Below are 19,996 nucleotides of genomic sequence, written 5' to 3'. Positions count from 1 at the left end.
CTCCCGGCCACCCTGGCACGCCGGGGCCACCCGCCGCTGGGGGCTTCTGCCTCCGCTTTTAAAGAGGATTTGGCCTGGGCGGGGGTTCGGTCAAGCGTTTCTGCAGCCACGGGCGCAGGCACAGCCGGGACTCCTGGGCCCGACGGTGCCGCTGAGCGTGACCAAGGCCGCGGCTCCGGCTCGTCCCCCCTCGCCGCGGGGCGATGCTGGTGGCCGGAGCCGCACCGGGACCCCCGTCCCCGGGGTGCAGCCGTCCCCCGGTGCCACACGCCCTTTGCATTGCGAAGACCCTGCTTAGCCCTGCGGCGGGCGGCCCTGGCCCCCACGCTGCCCCCGGCCGCCCCGGCTCCCCGCTCCCTCCAGACGCTGAGGAATCCCAGCTATTCCCGGCACGCGGAGGAAGCGGCTCCGGCGGCCGCAGGGAGCGCGCGCTGCAGCCCGGCCCGGCGGGGAGCCGCTCCAAGCTCTTCCCAGAGCCGCGGGCTGGGACGCTGCCGCCTTCCAGGAAAGCGGCCGCGCGCTGCCAGTGCCGGGCGCCCGGCCGGAGGCAGCCGCGCGTCGCAGGGGGCTGCCGGGAAGCGGCGCCCAGCCCGGGGCCGCATCCAGCGCGGAGCCGCTTCCCTTCCCGTTGCCCGAAAGGGGCCGAGGCGCCGCGCTGGGCTGCGCCGGGGCTGGGACCGGGGCCGGCTTGGCAGCTGGGGGCCCCGGCGATCCCGATGCCGCCGCTCCCGCGGAGCCACGGGGTCTCGCAGCGGAGTCAGGACAGGCCGAACAGCACGTCTGGCAAAATGAAAAGTGAGCCTTTTTATTGTGTTATCAATTCACTTCTTAACAACAATTCCACAAAATATTAAACACTGTGCAAGAAATTGGTCTATGGCACACCAGAAATGAAACTCAGATCCGAAGAGGCGGACGTTATGAGGAGCCTACGTTACGTACACCGATTACTTCCTAAAGTACAGTCTTTACAAACCCCGATTTGCGTTTGGCAACAATATCAGTTTGGCAAATAATAGTAATAACAGACCAGAGAGAGAGAAATTAAGAGCGCGAAGGATCAGACGCGTGGCTTCTCTGCAATGGAGTAAATGCGCTATTTTTACTTTGTTAAATACAGTCGACTTTCCGAGCGCTCGGAGGCAGAGGGATGCTGCCCGGCTCCTCGGCGGCGCCGCGGGTGGCCGGAGCTGCTGCGTTCCCGTTCCCGGAGCAGCCCCAGCACCGGGGGAAGCCGCGGGACCGGGACCGGCTCCGGCACCGGGACCAGGACCGGCACTGCCACGGTGCGATGCTGCCGCGGGGCCACGCACCAGCTGGCACCGGCAGGGCAGCGCGGGGGAAATGGGCCAGCTTAGGAACTGAACAGAAACGCTGTTTCCTCTCTCCCTTTTATTTTCCAGTCCCTCTCCTTTCTATTTTTGGCAACAGCTTTACCACATGCTAAAAAGAAACTGCAGACAAATTTGGGCATGTGTTTATGTCCAAAAAAAGGCCTTTGTGGAGCCAGCGCGGAGCTGGCACCGGCTGCCCGACGCCCGAGCAGCAACACAAAGGAGGCCCCGGCCACCTCCTCGCCCCCCTCTGCTTTCTGGAGCACTTAAAAAGTCCCGAAAAGTGTCTTTTTTTTTCATTTTTCTTTCTTTTTTTTTTGGCAAATGCACTAACAAAGTACAAGCAACTACTGTAATTTGCACTTATATTTATGCTATACAAAAACATCTACAGTATGATCACCGATTTACTCAGACGAGGAAAAAAAAATAAAAAAGGTTGAGGATTTTTCCACCTAACGAGTCACCGATCGGAGAGACCCCGGGAGCCCCGGGGCAAGGCGCCTTCCCGCCCGCCGGCGTCCCCGGGGGACGATGGGGCCGAGCGCGGCGCGACCGCGGGCGGGACATGGGGGAAGCGGGCCGGGCTTGGTCCCCGGGGCACCGGGTGCCCATGGGGGCCGCGGGGCCGAGCGGCGCGGGGCGATGCCGGGGTGCAAACCGGCGCCGCGGGGCCCCCTCCGCCCGCGTCCCCCGGCTCCCGCAGCAGCGAGGCCGCCGGTGCACCGTGCCGCCCGCCCTGCAAACGCGCGGCGGCTGCCCTGCGGCTCGGACCCCCGCCCGCATCGCCGGCTATAGCACCAGGCACTGGTCTCTAACGTAGAGGAAGAATCGGCAATCTGGAGTAGAAAAATAAGGCTGGAACTGTACTAGATTAAGGACAGAGGAAACTCCCTCACCGCCAAGAGAAAGCCCCGCTGCGGCCAAGCCCGGGCGCGCATCCCGCTGCCGACGCCGCACGCGAGGGCGTCGCGTGATGCTGGATGAAGGTGCACGGAAAGGCGTCGCCGGCCGCTGCCCGGGGCCGGGGGGCTGCAGGGGGCCCGGGGCCGGTGGTCAATGCTCACGCGGAGCGCGGCACGGCCGGGAGCGAGGGCCAGGCCGGGGGGACGAGCGGGCCGGGGAAACGCGCTGCCCTCTGCCCCACCGCCCGCACCGGGGCAGGGCAAAGCCGGGAGGGCAGCAGCGAGCTGCCGCAACGCTGCGAGCGGAGCCCAAGACGGGAGCCGGCGGCACGCGGGGAGGGAGACGGGAGGCTTGAAACTATCTCAGTTCAGCAACGGACCCCAGGAAAGCGGCTGCAAGACCCGCGCGGGAGGTGCTGTGGTTTGGGTTAGTGTTAAAAATGTGGGTTTTCAACTCTGTTTAAAAAGGCAAGTGATCAGATACTTAAAAAAGTGATGGCAAGACACCTGGAACCAAGACGTGGAAATGGAGCATCTCCCCCAGCCCGCAGCCCCGGGGGCCGGCACCGTCCCCGCGGGGCACCGCGTGGGTGAAGCCCCGGCTCGGCCTCCTGAACGGCACCGACCCGACCCGCCTCCCCGGGGACCCCGCCACGCGGCCGGGGGCTCCGCTCCTTCCCCGGCCTCCGTCCCTGGGACCAGCCTGCACCGACAGCCCGCTCCGCCCCCAGCAGCCCCCCGCGCCCGCGGGAGCCCCGGGAGCCCCCCCACGGCACGGCCCGCTCCGGCCGGGGCGCACGCGGGACCCGGCACCGGCGTGCGAGCTCCCCCCCCCCGGCCGAACCGCGGCGGCAGGGGCGAGCGTGTGGGCAGCGTCTCCTCCGGCTCCCCGCGGCCGCGGGCCCTGCGGACCCGGCGGGAGCGTCCCCGGCCGGCCGTGCTGCGAGGGGGCCCGGCGACCCAAGGACAACCTCGGCGGGGGGCTGCGACGTTTCGAACCGAAGCCCGAACACGGGGGAAGCGGCGGAGGCGAAGCTCCCAGGATCCCACATCAGATCCGTTTTTTCCTTCTCTTCCCAAACAGAATTTGAACTAAAACGTGGCGCAAGCATCTACTCGAACAGACGCTTGGAATCGAGCATCTGCGCCCGCTTTAGCCGGGACGGCGGTGCCCGGCCGGGGAACCGAGGCGCTCCTCTCCCATCACGGGGGAGCATGTGCCGGCCCCCGCGTCAGCCCGAGCCCAGAGACGGGGCTCGGCCGCCGCGCGGGAGCCGAGGAGCAGGACACGTCCCCCCGCGGCGAGCGCTTGGAGCTGGGGAGCGAGCCCGGCGCTTGGCTCCGCGGCACAGGCCCAGCCCGGGCGCCGGGGCGAGGGGGACGTCGCGGGGCTTCCCTGAGCTCGCATCTCTCCCCCGAGCCCCGGGGATCCCGCGCGGCAGGGCGCGCGTTCGGTGCCGGTGAACAAAGAGCCCCCCCCAAATCGCGCTAGCATCTCAGGACTGCCCGGGGACGAGAACGGCGCTTCATATTTTTTCTACAGTCTTACCCTCATCTCCCCGGATTAACCAGTTTTAATGGGACTGCTCCATCAGCCACTCTCAGGGAGAAAAGGGGAGGTGGGAAGATGCGAGTAATTCTGCCAGGTTTAGTGTTTTGGACCGAGACTCTCCAAAAGGCCTGTTTAAAAGACTTCCCCTTGGGCACCGCACCACCGAAACCCCCTTCCCTGCCCCTAGAGCCAAGGAGCATCCGCCCCCCGCCCCCAGAGCGGTTCCGTTTGGAAAAACCAGTGGTAACAACACGGAGAATTAAAACCCCAGAAGTGATCAGAGGAGCTAAACCCTAACGACATTTCCCATGCCGTGGGCCAAGCGCTTCCTCAAGCGAGTCACGGGAATTCCCAGGGCTGACGGGTTTCACCCCACCAGCCGTTCCCCACGGCGCGATCCTCCCGTCCCAAACACCCCACGGCGGCCGATGCCGCGCAACCGCGTGCCAGGCTACACGGGGAGGAAGCGTCCCAGCTTCACTGCAACGCATGTTTGCCCTCTGCCTCCATCCCTCCTCCTCCGATTCTCAGTTTAGTCATTTGCAATAGCAATTTTTTGTGTTTTGGTTCTTTTGACTATTTGACTACAAAATAGCTACGCACCTGGAATCTTCTCCCTTGTTCCCCCTCAAGAGACAGAGCAATCGGACTGAAATTTGGGAAACGAAGTGCTAATTGGAATCAGAAACCGAGTCAGACCCGCCTAGAGCTTGGTTCAAAGCTTCTAACGGCAAAGTCCCGGGACTCGGGCCCAGCATCCCACTGGCAAATGCAATAAAACCCCCACTTCCTCCACCACCCTGCTACCAGTTGAGAATGTCACTGTTAAAAATGCACCCCCCACCCCTCAACCCTGTTTTTTTTTGTTGTTGTTTTTAAATTTTAACCCCTCTCAATGTGGAACCTGCTCAGGAGCAGACACCCTTTGCTAAACCACTTGCAATTTTTGAGATTTAAGTTCTATCCGAATCCAACATTTAGTGTTTACCCCTCGGCGCAGTTTGAAGTTTGTAACTTGGTTTCAGTCGATACAGAACGGTGCCCTGCCTGAGAGATCACGCGTGCCGGAGCGAGGAAAGCTATAGGATGATACACGGCTTTTTGTCCTTAAAAGGATTCTCCGAAGCGGGCACTCCAACCAGCAGCGGGTCGTTCCTGGCATGCTGCTCACAGTAATTCATTAGCTCCGAAGATGCTTTGGAGACCTAAATGTTCGAGAAAGAACAGCGTTAATGAGAATAGCCAGGTAAAGCCCCAGGGCCTGCCCGGAGGCTCAGCCCGTGCAGAACATGCAACTCGCTGACTGCACACACATTTTAGAAGAAAGTCTGAAGTGCATTTTGAGGAGGAAGCAAGAATCCCGGGGCTCAGCGGTGAGGAAAAGACGTAACGTTCGACTTTTCGTAACAGAAACTTTACAGAGATAGAAATAAAAAGGGGAAATGAATACGGAAAAAATTTAAGATCTGACACAAATAAAGTGATGAGTATGTGGAAACCGCTCTCTGCAGAAAGCAAGAGATTTAAAAAGATGAGAACAGGAATATCTTTTTCTGAAGGGCTTTGGGATAAAAAAGAAAGAACAAAAACGCCTGCTTGGAAGCAACCACCCTCTGATGTTAAAAGTGGCTTTCTGAAACCATTAGAAACTATTACTTAAGGCGCTGCTTATTTTAGTTCAAAGATATATTCTGGGAACTCTGATCCCCGAGCAACACGACCGAGCGGAGCATCTAGGCGGTGGGCGAGGAAAACGGCTGCAGGCTTTGGCAATCAGGAAAGCGGGAGGCAGGGGAAGAGGCCAGGCAGGGAGGTTCCCGGCGCTCTGCAGACTAAGAGCAAACCCTTTGCTATTAACTTAATAGCTGGTTGAACGTAAGCAAACATAAAGCCTACATGCAGCCACCCAGCAGGAAGGACTCGTGGCTGCAGAGGTCCCGCCGCTCCGGCTCTGCCGCCCTCGCGGGACGCTCGCACCTCCCCGGTGCTCTGCCCTGCGCTAACCGGCAATCGCCCTCCCGTGCCACTTCACGCGGGGCGTCGCAGCACGCGAGCAGCACGCTTCACCCGCTGCTGCCCGCAATGCGATGCCACCTGCACAAAAAGGTTTTGCAGTTTTGCGCAAAATTATTAAACCTTTCGGCAGCAACTGAGAGCGTGAAGCGATGGGGAGAAACAGCACTGGTGACCACCCCGCAGTTCTCTGCAGGTTTGGGCAAAGCACTTAATTGGTGCTTCAACAAAACAGTATGGGCCTCCTCCGCTTTCTTCTTTTCTACTGGAAACGCAGGCCCACACCCTGCATCAGCCAGCGTTACTTTTACTTTTAGGGTCTCTAGATACTGCCGTAATATTAAGCATTGAAGGCCGAACCAGCAGTGCAGGCTTCTAATGCCAGCTGCTGTTGGCCGGTACTTAAACATACCGATTAAACTCAACAGGATCCAAGAGCACAACCGTTCTGCAGAGACAAGGTCAAGCTGAGCTTAAACCTATCACTCACATAAGACAGTACTTACTGCTAATCTCGGAGCAGAGCAAGGGGAAAGCGCTTAGCTTGCCAGGAGCAGGGATGAAGCTGTTAGGAGAGCAAGTGTCCTATCGCTGCGGACAAAGCTCTCCTAGCAGCTCCCGGGCAGCCCGCTCCCCCCGGCTCCGGCTCCTAGCAGCTCATCTAGCTGCAGGCAAACACATATCCGCTCCCTTTAACTGCGGGGCATTGGGAGAAGCGGGAGGAATCAGCCCAAAGCAAGGGGACTCGTTTGACGCTGCAGGCTGGCAGCCCCCAGGCTCGGCACGCTGATTCAGAGCTGCGTCTGTGGGTTACGGTTTTATTGCAGCTCGCTCAGACAGCACGTCTTCTCCGCTCATCCCGGACAGCGGCGTGTCGCGGTCCCGCCAGTGTTGTTCTTTCCCATCAAAGCGTTTAAGATAGTCCCATCTACAAAGGTCGGTAAGTGCACACACCCTGCTCCCTCCTCGCCACGCACAGCTGGGCATCTCGGAGCCGAGACACAGCGATTCCTAAAAGAGTCAGCAGTGTCTGCGCTGGGGGAAGACCTGTAATTTATTTTGTTTTCCCTAAAATGGCCCCTCTGATGGGTGCATCACTGGAGTCTGGAAACTGGTGGCCCTAAAAACAGCTACAAAACCTCAGGCTGGCTTAAAAAAAAGATACTCAAAGCAGAAGCAGCTCCTCCTGCACACGGAAACCTGAGGTGACGAAGGACTCGTCGCTGCAGAAGTAGCAGGGACCGAGAGTCAAAGACGACCAGGAAATATTCAATTACAAAATATCAGGGGGATTTAATACCTATTTATCTAACCAGCATTTCAGTTTTACTCTGCCCTTCCTCACCACCCACAGGGGTTTCTTCTGTGCTACGTACTGACGGGAAGCGATTTTCCGGGAGCAGACTTCTTCTGCCGCCCCCCTGCCCTCCTCCCCCTCGCGGGGAGCTTCTCGGGGAGCGACGGACAGCTGGGGAGTCTCATCACCGCCTGCCCGGCCCCGCGGAGCGAGGCAGGCAACGTCGCGGCCCGCGCAGCCGGGCTCTCCCGCGGCTCAAAGAGCATCACTGCAATGAGCACCCGGGGGGTCCCGCTCCCAGCACGGGGGGTCCCGCTCCCGGCCCCGGAGAGCTCCGCAGGGACCCGGCTCCAGCCCTCGGGAGATGGTGTGGTTGTGGGCACGTTCCCTGCTCCAACCCCTGGTGCTAAAGGAGGCTTTATTCCCGGGGTGCTTTGCCGCCCGGGCAGACTGCTGGCGTGCCAGTACCCCACGGAGAATAGGTTCCAGTTGACTATCCCAGACAACGGCAGCACGAAATAACTTTCCGTACTTCTGCCATAAACACGCCTCAAACCAGAACTGAAGGTGTGCCACTCTCATCTTTTCGTTTTGAGGAAATGGGAATAGCAACAGCTAAGAAATTCCTATCCAGGCAGAGACTTTGAGAGAAACTGCAAATAAGCAGCGGAGATGCACTGCGAACAGACCAGGAAAGGAGTCTGCCTCGCGTGAGCCTCCCGCACGGAGTCTGGCTTTGCTGGGCCTGGCCCTGGTGGCTCAGGTGCCCCCATAGGTTGCACGTGCCCAGCTGAGGTCCTGGGAGTTGCTCAGATGACCGGTCTGCCCTCGGATCGTGCAGTCGCCCGCGGCACCCGCGTGCTCCAGGAGAAGCGATGCAGGCAGCAGCCGGGCCTCCTGCACGCCGCGGGCGCCCGGGGAAGCCGTCTCTGCCAGGAAGCGCTGCAACCTCTGAGCCTGACACGTCACAGCAGCGCGCCCACGCAGCGAAGACCCAAGCGCTTGCAGAGGCTCTTCCCCCTCCGCCCCTGCCCACCGGAGAAGCGTTGTGCACCCACCTCTCCCAGCTCCCAGGCTCACCTTGATCCTCTCGATGCCAGCTTCGATGCGGAGCTGCTCCACCAGCTTCCGGGCCTGCGCTATGTTGTTAGTTGTTGACATTGTCTGCCATCGGTTCCGGGCCCCAGCACTCGAGAATACTGCAAAACAAGGGGGGAGGAGGAGGGGGGGGGAGAGAGATCGGCATCACACACGAAACCACCGCGCTGCTACGCATCCGCTGAAAACGTTGGCAAGCGACCCAGCCTTCGAGATTCCTCCCCGCGCACCGAGCCCTGCAGACGGTCACATGCAAAGGGCTTCCACGAGCTCTGAAATGATGACACCAGCTTAACGTTTCCTGAGTCTGCTTCAAGTTCTCCTTTCCTTTAACTAATGCTCATGTGCACTTTCAGGCTCTTTCTCATTAAAAAAAAAGACCAACTTGCTGACTAGAGGAGAAAACGAAACACTGTCTGCAGAAAGCTGTCGGATGTGTTCAGCAGACTGGAAAGCGAGCAGAAGTTTTCCAGCTCGTGTAATCTGACATGCAACATTTGTGACGAGCCAGTTCGAGAAGAGATGGACCAAGTCGCCGCTCAGCAACGACCCCTGCGCAGCTCCGGCCCCTGCACCCTCACCGCTCATCTCCTTCTTTCCCTGCTCTCCCACTCAGCACGTAGTTCTGCTGAGACGTTTGCAATAGGTGTCAAGAGCTCCTTTGCACGAGGCTCGGGACAGCAATTAGGGACCTTCAGTACTGTGCAAACTTGGATCCGTGCCATTTATTTGTAATTTTCTGTATCGAGCATCCCTCAGATGAGTAGAGTAAGAAAGTGAGAGCGACGGACAGTGCTAATAAGCTGGGTGGCGGGTGGAAAGTCAAGGATCAGGCCAGGGACAGAGGGTTTCTCAAGTGGCCAGCAGTGAATGGAAGCGGCGCGAGGAACACAGAATTGAGGTCAATTAGCTGAGCGGGTACAAAAGCGTGAGACGTGTCGATAGCCTGTGTCGCAAATGGAGTTTTCATAAAAATCCTGCAAAATAAGGGCCCAGCTGAACGTGAAAACGAGAAGAGAGCAATGCTGGCCTGCTGGAGCGATGCGCGGGGGGGAGAGGAGCTGCTGCCTGACCCAGGCACCCCCGCGGGACCCCCGCGAACCGGGGCTCCGGCACAGAGGGGAAGGACGCTCCTCCTGCAGAGGGTCAACCGCTCTGGGGACACCGGGACACCCTGGCAAACCCCCAGCGCTGCTGACACAGTCCCGCTGCGCACCGCAGGCGCCCGACTCCCTTCATGCAGCCCAGCGATGCTGCAGTCTCGGCGCGCTGAGGTCCCCGTCGCCGGGCCCGGGACGACCCGCGCAGCGAGGCTGCGCCCCTGCGGCTACGGCACCGCCGTCACCTGCCCCGGTGGGGACAACCCGCGGCAATTGGACAACCTCCGGCGCGAGCTCTTCTCCGTGAAAAAGCAGCGCCCCAGGGAACAGCCCCGTCCCGAAGCCAAGGGCTGGTCAAGTCCCTACCGTGAACCCGAAAGACCTTGTTACTGCCAACAGCTAACTGCTCTTTGATAAAGTGATTTTTCACCTGGATAAAGAGTTCGTAGGCAGCTGGAGGGAAAGAAGCATAAGCAATCGGATATAATTTATGTTTACAACAGCACGAGATCACCTGCTTGTCCTTTCGCAGCTTCCTGTTTATGGAACAAGGCTGATGAATCAGTCGAGGGCCAGTTACTTAGGGGACCGTCTGGTTATGCCGCAGCGCCGCACGCCCGGGGAGGCACGAGCCGTGGTGCGACAGCCGCGGCGGCAGCCGGGCGCAGAGCTCTGCGGAAGGGGCTGCCGAGCCGAGCAGCTCCCGGCGCCTCGCGGTGACGGCGCGGCGTTAAAAGTCCAGCACGGGTTTCAACAGCGAAGCCCTCGCGGTGGCCAGGGGCCCTGTTGCTGGAGACGGCGCTGAGCGCACCAGCCTCGGCCGGGGGAGCCGCCGTGGCCGCGTGCCCCGCGCCGGGATGCTCGCAGCGGCGGCGGCCCAGGCTCGGAGGCGGCTGCGGGTTCGGGTCGGGCCGGGCGCGAGGTGGGTGCCGGCAGCACCGCGTGCTCCCCGGGCTCCCGGGAGCCTCTGCGCAGAGCCCCGGCGGGAACCGCGCGGCTTCGCTGCTGGAACGCGGCAGGTAGCGGCTGCGATCGCGCCGGCTCCAGGACTGCCCTGCCCGGCAAGGATTTAAAAAAGCCTCCAGTTACCTTGGTGAATAATTAACCGAGTGCGTCATTAGCAACCAGGAACCATCGGTACGAAAGATGCAGTGAGCTGCTGCGCGGCACACCAAGGCCGTCCTCGGGATTTTCTAAAAGCCAAAACAAACTTTAAAGATGTCATTCACCTGATTTCTACGGATGTGCAAATAACTGAGGTGGAAGTAAGTCTTCCCTCGTCCCTCCTCGGCCAGCACAGCTCTGGCCCGGCCATGGCGCCCCTCGTTCCCCTGCTCCGCACACGGAAAGGGCAGCGCTTCCCGGGAATGCTGCTCTCACGCCGGCGCGGTGGTAACACGGCTCGTGTCTCGCAGGCCGTCGCGCCAGCAGTGCCAGCAGCGCCGGGGTCACGGTGGTGTCCCGCGGTGCTCAGGCCTCGTCCCGCTCCTCCAGCGGCAGCACGGGCTGGTGAAGCTGCAGGCTGCACTCACCAGGCTCAGAGCACGCCAAGACGTTCGTGGTGCATGGAAAGCAGTTCTGCTGGAGCAGGTAAAACACTGCAAAGCAAAACACTGCAAAGAGGGACATGGCGAGAGCGCACGAGCGCGGACAAGGCTGCGTCACTCAGCGTTTCCAGACCTGCATCACCGCAAGACGCGGCGGCGAAGGAGCATGAAGGCCGCAGCAAGCGAGCGGGGAAGCCGGCGCGCAGGCGAGGGGCAGAGCACCGGCAGCGCGGTCCCAGGCGCGAGCGAGCCTACAGCTACGGTCTGCCTGCAGCGCAAACGTCTGCTGAGCACGTCTGCCCGGTCGACGAGAAGTGCCGGAAGACAGAGTCCAACAGGCGGGAACAAATTCTGGGAATGTCGGGATTCACTGTTTCAAACTGAGAACGCAGGTCAGGATGCATCCTGCATCAACGCAACCTGCAGCTCCAAAGAAGCAAATCACAACTACCCTCTTCTAGATCAGGTTTCATCACTAAATAAAAGTATTTAAAGGATCGCAGTAAGTGTTACAGAAAGCAGATTTCTTGTGTTCACATTCTCCTTACGTGGTCAGAAAAAAGATTTTTTCAGTGTTTATGAAATAAGGTGCTTCATGTAATAAGCCACTATTAGTACTCAAACATTTTAACTGAGGTAAGTGTTAAAAAGTGCATTTAAACTATACCGTTTTTCCCTTTCAGCACTTAGCACCTGTTTTGCACAGAATTCTGAGGTCAAACCACGACTGACTTGTTGCTATGCAGAGTAGATACCGCCCCTTCTTGCAAAAGTTTTCTTATCCATAAGGTAATTTTTCATGCACCAGGGAGGCTGCAAGCGTAATGATTCTGGCTGCTTGTTTTAGTTAAAATAAATAAATAAATAAGTGAATGAAACCCAGCTCTTGAGTCAGAGCAGTGTCACAACAGCAGTGACAGTAAGCGCCTGGCTCGGGCTTGCCGTGACTCAGCAGGCGCAGACGCCTCCCCGGGCGAGCATCCCGCCGGCTCCCAGAGCATCCCGCTGGCTCCCGGAGCATCCCAGCCAGCTCCTGGAGCATCCCAGCCGGCTCCCAAGCCCTGCCCGGCGCCCTCCGAGAGCCGGCTGGGCAGCAGGGAGGGCTTGGCCCCGCGGCGCCCGCGAAGCCCCGGACCTCGCTGCCCTCGCGCCGCCTGCCCTCGGCGCTGCCCCGAAACATTGCAACGGGATCCGAGTCACGAGGCCGAAACTGCCGCCCTCGGAGCCTCCCCGCGCGCCGGGAAGCCAGGCCTGCCGCAACACGCCTGCGCCGCGAGCGGTGCCTCGCTCTGCTGCCGTGCAGAACCCAGCGCGGTGAATCGTTCACTCCGCGCGAGAGGCAACGCTCGGGCACGGCCCCTTCCCCTCCCGGCGGCCCGCGCCACCTGCGCGCTCCCACCCCCGGCCGGGCGGCAGGAAGCGTTACGCTAGGAAACAAAAATGCGCCGGTCCCTCCGGTTTCTGCATTCTTCCCATGCTTCTCATAGCTGGCGCAGCCGCTCCCAGCCGGCTGAACAAACACGCGAGCATCGGAGCGACGGCGGAGCTATGCCGCTTTTGTCTTCTTCCCCCAGATAACGCAGCTACGGGGCTGGCGGTCGCGGATGCCGCCGCGCTCGAGCTGCCGGCTGGAAAGCACGCAAAGAATGTGCCGCGGGCGGGAGTGCAGCCGCGCTCTGCTTGCCGGCCCGGCCCGCTGCCGGGTCTCCCGGGCGCCCTCCCGCCGAGGGAAGGGGCTACGAGGGCTGCCGGGAACTCCCTGCTGAAGGACGGACCCGCGGGTGCTGCGGGCAGGAGAACGCGCTCCTGCATCCCTGCCTTGACAGAACGGCGCTTTAGAGAAGTGTCAAGCAAAGCACAAAGCACAGGCGCTGGATGCACAACGCACGTGCACTGCATGCACAAAGCACGTGCACGGGATGCACAAAGCACGTGCGCCAGATGTACAAAGCACGTGTGCCAGATGTGCAAAGCATGTGCATGGGATGCACAAAGCACGTGCGCCAGATGTGCAAAGCACGTGCGCCAGATGTGCAAAGCACGTGCATGGGATGCACAAAGCACATGTGCCAGATGTGCAAAGCACGTGCACGGGATGCACAAAGCACATGCATGGGATGCACAAAGCACGTGCGCCAGATGTGCAAAGCACGTGCGCCAGATGTGCAAAGCATGTGCATGGGATGCACAAAGCACGTGCACGGGATGCACAAAGCACGTGCACCGGACAGCTCGCCAGCCCGGGCCGGAGCACGAGGCGGTGCGGCCACGGGGGCACCTGCCCTCCGAGCATGCAGCCTACGAGAGCAAGCAGCCAAGACCTTGTACCATCAAGAGCCATAAGTGCTCAGTTTAGGGCACTTCCATCAAAAAATCCAGGTGTTTTCGCCTGTCAAATACGAGTTTAACTCCATTAAACCCGGCTCCCAGAAGAAAGCTCTGGTTCCTCCAGAAACCACAGCCATGATCCTATAGGATTTATCCCTCTTAACAAAATCTACCTCCCTCCTTTCCACCTCCCCAAACCAGAGAATATTGCTGGAAAACGCGTGGCTACGCCCTCGGCTAGCAGAGGGAGCAGGGGGCGGAGGGCTGCCGTCCTCCCGGAGCAGAGCTGGCGGCAGGCGCCCGAGCCGGGGAGCATCCCCGACGCCGCTTGCTAAAACCGCTCCCAGAACCTGTGTCTGCAGCACCATTTTCCTAGCACTGGTCCTCGGGAAGAGGCGAGGGGGTTATTTTCTCTCAAGAGGAGGAGAAGACCGCCAGAACCCGCAGCCGGCAGCGCCCCGGCCCCGGCCCCATGCTGGGGGCTGCACCGGGGGAGCGGGGACCACGGCGAGCTGGGGACCAGGAAGCCAGTGTAAACCCATGTGGTGGTTCCTTCTTTTAAAGATGACCTCATGCTTTTCTGGAACAGAAAAAGGCTGTTAGGGCGATGGCATTTACTCCTTGTCTGGGCAGAACAAAGCAGGCTCCATTTTTCTTTTACACTTCCTGCATCAGTAGCTTAACAGCTGAATGAGCTATTGAAATTTTTCCTGAGTGCAGCATTTTTTTTTATTTTTTATTTTTTTTAAAGACCTCCAGCTTTCTATGGCGTGAGACAATACTGGGTGAGAGCACAGCAAGGATCCCTGCTGACCGCGCTGGCCGGGAGGCCGGGAGATGCTGCCTTAAAGAGGCAGAGCTCCGCCGTCGCTTTGCTCGGGGTGAGGGTTCAAATACACCTCGGAGCAGCGTTTACACAGCCTGGCTCATTTTTAACACCTTTTTCTGCAGCATCTGTAGCTCGAGGAGCACAGCGAGTGCGGGAGAAGGGCAGGGAAGCCGAGGCGCTTGGCTTTAGCCCTAAACGCGTTGCAGACGTGTCCGTAAGCTCCTTTAGGTTTATAGACGCCCAGTGGGAACACTGTCCCTCCCCGGATAAATCGCAGCCCGACTCCACGGGGTTGCGAGCAGCCCACGCATTTTAAGATCCGTAATTCCCCTATTGCAAGCGGCAGCGGCGCCAGTCCAGCAGCGCCAGGCACTTCGCCCCGCTGCCGCCGGGTCCCGCGGGCCGCCCGTCCCCGCAGCGAGGCCAGCGAGCTCCCAGCCGAACCGCAGCTGGGTTCTCCCAGTCTCATCTCAAGAGCTCAGCTCGCATTCGCTCCCGTTTTGCTTTCAGTCTAACTAGTTTGGCATCTTTCAGCAAAGCAGGAAAGGTATCAGACAGTTGACACTTCAGATAAAAGGGATGATAAAGTGTATTGACAAGCTGAATAAAGCTACTAGAGAGAGCAATTAGAGCAAAATCACTTCTCATGCTTTAAATAAAATGAATCCTCTAACAGGAGAAGCCTTATCTTTCAGGTCAATACCGAGAGCCATTAGTTTTAGGATTATATTTTTTTCCCAGCTCAAAAAAACCTAGCTGTGTGTTTCCAGATGGAAACGATCCCAAACCACCACAGAAACGTGGTCGTGCCCTGCTACGAAAGGCAACTCGAGCCAACGCGTTTGACACGTTTGAGCTTTTTTCCTTTCTGGGGGACACACAAAGCAGCACGTTTGCTTCTTCACAGGGTTTGGGCAGGAACAAAACCCGGCGCTTTCGGTTCTCCGCTTGCGCCGCAGCCGATACCTGAGCTCAGCCGAGCCCGGCCGGCCTCCGCGCCGCCGTCACCTCGCGCACGGCTTTTGACCCAGGCCAACCCTCCCCGCTAGAGCGGTTGGGAAGCCCGAGGGAGGTCACGACAAAAACACGAGAGTTTCATTGTCACTAGAAAACCCGCACAAGTTCTGCCCCGTCTCGGCTCCAGGAAGCAGCGCCCGGCTCTCGCCGGCAGCGCGACCTCCCGAGACAAGCAGAACAGCTCCCGAGCTGCAGGGAGAGCAGAATTTACTCCAGATTTGGGGATTTCAGGCTTGCAAAGCTTCTTTAAAGCAGGCTTTACTCTTTTTGGATATCTATTTCACATGTTAATAGCAGCTACAGCTGGATGGAGGAAAGAGGGCAAGTGTCTCAAACGCGGTTCTGTCCTTACCAGAAGATCCCTTAATTGCATAAGTATTTTGAAACTAGAGCAGTTTAAGACTCAGACTGGCCAAGGATTTTGGAAGGAGACGGCATCCCTAGAGATGCGTAGCTCCATTTCCTTCCCATCCAAGGAAATGATTACTTGGCTGAGAGAACGTGAAATCCTCCAGGACACATCTGCCAGCTAAGCCACAGGACGCTCATGAGACCTTGTTTGCAGCGTAAGCCTGAAAACCCCACGGGAGGGTACAGTTAACTCATAAAAGCTGTCGTGGACAGGTCTGGTTCTTACTCCACCTTCTCTCCATTTTATCTGCTAAAGCTTTGGTGCCAGCTGGGTGGAGACCTCGGCAGCGCTGCCAGCGCGATCACACGCGGTCCCACCTCTGGGCAGCAGGTCTGGGCGCCCTGAGTCACTCCACTGCTCCGCACTTATTTTTAGACCACGTATTTAAATAAAGCAGAGAGCAAAGGTAAGTATTTACATCAGTTGTTACCTGGAGTCATTGCCCAGAGGCTGTAACACAACCAGCAAGGCACTACGCTGGCTTTGAAATGCTAAGCCAGCCGCCGTTTCAGCTTCTCCTTGGCTTGCGTGCCCGCGCAGCGCGTTCCTGGACGGCAGGAGCACGGCAGGAGCATTCCCGGTGCACGGAAGCGCCGGCGGGGACGGCTACGGCACCAGCCCGAGCGGCTCGGCCACTGGCAGGGTCTCACTGCACCGCTGGAGGGTCTAGAGCCTCCACGTGTTAGCCCCTAACACAGTACAGCTAGCCAGAGAGGTAATAAACGCTCCACCATATAACTTAAAGTAGAAACCAGAGCGAGGCTTTGGTCGAGATGCTTAAGGGCTGTTACGGGCTGAGAGCAGTAAATCAGTCACAACTTGCACTGCAAAGTCTGCTCTGCCCTCATCCTGCCTGCCTTTCTGCTCCGTTCATCAACAGATGAAGCGCACAGGAATAAAACGATCATTGCACACGAAGCGGTGAGCACCCGCGGCTTCCACGGGAGCGCGGCTCGGAGAACCAGGCCACGGCGTCCCCGCAGCTCCTCGCTCCCTTTGCACCTCAGAGCGGCTGCAAAATTCTGAAGCCTTGGCCAGCATCAGCAGCAAAGGAAGGAAGGGAGAACAGAAAAGCAGAACGAGTTTTAGTACCAGTTTCAAAGCAGCGTGGTAACGCAGGTGCGAACTGTGCAACACCGGTTACGGCTCTGCCGCCTCGGAAACAGCTTCTGCGTCGGCAGAGAGAAAACTGCAGCCTGCCCCGGCACGAACCAGCGCTGCACTTCCAAACCTCTCACCTCCCCGGCCGGTACTGCAGACTCTCGCTTTGAATCTCACCTTTCGCATCACCTGCAGCTTCCTCTCCTGCCTCCTCGGTGCCCGAGATGACTAAGCCACACAAACACCAGTCCTCTGCCCGCAGGAACCTCTGCAACAGCTCACGAGCCCCCCGGGCTCGGGCCTCCGTCTCGGCTCCAGCGTTTCTTCTGCTCTTCAGGTGGGCTGGATACCAGCACGGAAAGGAGAATTTCCTCTTTGCTCTTAAAATCGGCTTATAAACCCTTGTACTTCTTCAAGCACCATTTAAACTGCTGCCCCACAACTGCCTCAGCAAAACGTTGACCACTTTTCCATGAAGATTTGAGGAGACCTGTAAGTATCCTCAAGTTTAAAGTGAAATACATGTTCTGCATTTCATGAAGATGCTTATGAAAACTAAGCAATTTTGTGATCTTACCCAAACAAAAGGGATTGAAAAATGAGTATTTTGTACAAAGCACTGAATTGCAAGCTGTTTTTGCAGTTTTGTGTGATGAAACCCCACGACCCTTGACTGCCAGCGGTCGACTCCAGAACGCTTGCACTTTGCTTAAGCAAGAGTCAAATGCAGGTGGTGTCAGAGACAAAAACCCAGCACCTAGGCATCCATGGTGTCTTTCAGAACAGGGACTATGAGGAGTAATACTGATATTTTAAAAAACACTCTGGGTTATTATATATCTTAGTAATAGCAAAACTAAAAATACATTGATCTGTCCTTGCAGCTCCTACAAGGAAAATGCACAGCTTTGTACTAACATTCCAGCAGCAAAAACGCAACGATACCAGAGCACCAAAACCCTGTCTTTTGGATAAAAGGTGAAAAGAAGGATGTGTCTTTTCCAATCTTGATAATAAATTGGTTTTTTCATGTGCAATAGTTTCAGAAATGAACAGGGATAAGTCTTTAGACCTTTGAGTCCAGAAATTACCTTGGATATAAAAGCAATTCAAACACAGCTTATATCTCCACTTATGGTCTGGAAAGAGGTACTGATTTCAGTGGGCAGACTGAGAACTAAATATGTATATCCTGGCTAGACCACTGCGGAGTTTGTCCTTGTCTGCGAGGGCTTGATAGCAACCCCGCATACAACTGAAGTGCATAAAGACTAAGCAGGAAGCTGGGCTATAGTGGCACAAGAGCGTATTAAGTTATAGAAGGAGATAAAAGAAGGGGAAGTTTAGGCTGAGTATCACAAAGCTTCCTGAGAGCTTTCCATAGCTCCACAGATCTAAGCTGGGAAACGCTGAGAGCATCAACACTCAAGACATTTGAAACAGGCAGGGGAAGTTTTAACAACACGGTATAGGGTTCCATACCCTCCTTTTCTGAGCATACGAAGGGTATTTCAGCTGCATCAAAATGTCACATTAATTTATTGGCCTTGTGTGCAAGAGTTATCATTTTACGGGATCAGGAGATCTTACAGCATCAGTCGTGATAAAGCTAAGTGAGCGCCCCTTCAAACACTTTCATATTTCCCTCTCTACGATGCATCTCCTGTGCGCTGAGTGGGTGGAAAGGTTTTGAAATGAGTTTTGAGTTTTCTGCAGATAAGCAAATGCCCGGAGAGGGGGAGCCTCCAACTAAAGCAGTCACATTCATCTTCCTGCCCTCCAAATCTTGAACCCAGTACTGATGCTAAATGTCATGCAGACGCAACATTCTCATCTTAGGCTGTAAGCAGAGAAACAGGGAGACTTACCTGGATCTGTACACCAAATAAATCTGAACAGACACAAGCGAGAATGACTGCTGCCTGCCAAACAGACCTTGCTGCAAGAAATCCTCAGGCTGTTTTAAAGTGAAGACTCTTTGGTCAATAGTATTTGTCCACACAATCTTTTCTTCTAGCTACTACCTCTATCACTGCCCATTCTTAAGCTTTTCAGCCACAGTTTAATAGTAAGCCTTCCATTTTCTACTCTGGAGGCCTAAAAGCAGGCTACACTGAAATGGTAAAAGGAGTCGCCAGGCTCTTTTCAGAGAGAAAAGGAAAGACTACCCAGACGAGGGCACGGGTCCGAGTCAGCTGGCAGAGCTGCTCCGTTTTGGTGGAGCTCAGAAAGTAGCAGAAAACTTCCCAGTCAATAACACGGGGACGTTAAAAGAAACGTCTCTGCCTTTTATATACTTTTAAGTCACTTCACGCACAGAGAACATTCTCAGTCCTTTAAAGGTCTCTCATTACAATAAGTCTCTTTCCTGAGCGCAAGTACAGCTCAGCCTCCCGAGCAGCCAGCAGCATCTTAAACGTTTCCCTGTGGTGCACGAGCGTGCAGATGGATTCAAAGCCACCCATCTTCCCCGGGAATCTGTAAGCAGAATGCTTTTGCTTTTTATAATCTCAATTTATTTTGCTTCTCCTCAAAATAGGATCACGTTTAGGAAGAAAGTCAGCCACGTGGAATTTGAGGAAGATTAAAAGAAAGCCCTAACAACACTAAAATAAGAAGTCAAAGCAAATACTGCGAGGACTACACTTTATTAGAGCATTATGCTTATTATAGCTTCTATTGACAAAGGATACTGGGCCTTTTGCAGAGCCTCAGAGAATAATTACACTGAGTAAGCCAGGGAGAGCATGTTTATTGGAACTTTACACAGCTCTGTACGAAGGAGATGGAAAGGCCAAGGAGTTTGGTTTCAAGTAAGTTAAAGTTTTCATTGTGGAAAGAGTGTTTGGTGGGAATTACATCAGAACCACAAGTTACAATATCCTCATTGTATGGCTGGGCAGAGCTTGCACAGTCAATACTTCTCAAGAAGATAGGGAACTGGTAAATAATCAAAGTAACAGAGCCATTAGGAGCTTTCCCAGCACAATATGCCCTAAGCTACTTTTTTTTTATGCTATGGAAAAAGAAATAGGGTTTGTCAATTACACTGACTGTGGCTATTATACATGTATGCATTCAAATAGCGTTTCAAAGTAGCTAAAAATAGTTTTCCAACTGCTCTTAAAGCAAATTGTTAGTAATTTACCCTTGTTTCATTGTTTTCAACCAGTCTGCAGTGACAACACTTTCAGCTGAATATCCTGCCCCAAGCAGGATCACGCTTAAATAATCAGAAGAGAAATTCTCCGTGCGGTAACGCGGCCGTTTTCCCTTGGAATCGGTGCTGAACCAGCCCCGGCCGTAACACCCAGCTGCTCTGCTCAAGTCAGTGGCGGAGGAGGCACATACAGAATAAGGTCTCATTCAACAGATGTGTGAACAAGCCTGGGAGCAAAAATTCCCCCAAATGTAACCTTTTATCACACACACACATATATACATAGATATATACACAAACACC

The 19,996-nt window shown here is 56.6% G+C and overlaps 1 protein-coding gene across 3 annotated transcripts in view; it reads right to left on the bottom strand.

The window, feature by feature from the left end:
* Positions 1-779: 779 nt before the first annotated feature.
* GNG7 (G protein subunit gamma 7) overlaps positions 780-19,996 on the bottom strand; it is a 77,101-nt gene continuing 57,884 nt past the window's right edge. For 2 of the 3 annotated variants that reach the window (XR_010385095.1, XR_010385093.1), the window contains one exon: positions 8,257-8,300. Coding sequence is in view for 1 of the 3 variants with exons in the window: in XM_064497441.1 (XP_064353511.1) it covers positions 4,871-4,996; positions 8,182-8,300 (245 nt within the window). In the remaining 2 variants the exon portion in view is untranslated. Of the gene's footprint in view, positions 4,997-8,181; positions 8,301-19,996 lie in introns of those variants that run through there. The other variant, XM_064497441.1, reaches the window with a different exon arrangement.

Source organism: Dromaius novaehollandiae, chromosome 25 (assembly GCF_036370855.1).
Source record: "Dromaius novaehollandiae isolate bDroNov1 chromosome 25, bDroNov1.hap1, whole genome shotgun sequence".
Classification (NCBI taxonomy): Eukaryota; Metazoa; Chordata; class Aves; order Casuariiformes; family Dromaiidae; genus Dromaius; species Dromaius novaehollandiae.
Note: the sequence above shows the minus strand (reverse complement) of the source record. Positions and strands in the feature narration are given on the sequence as shown.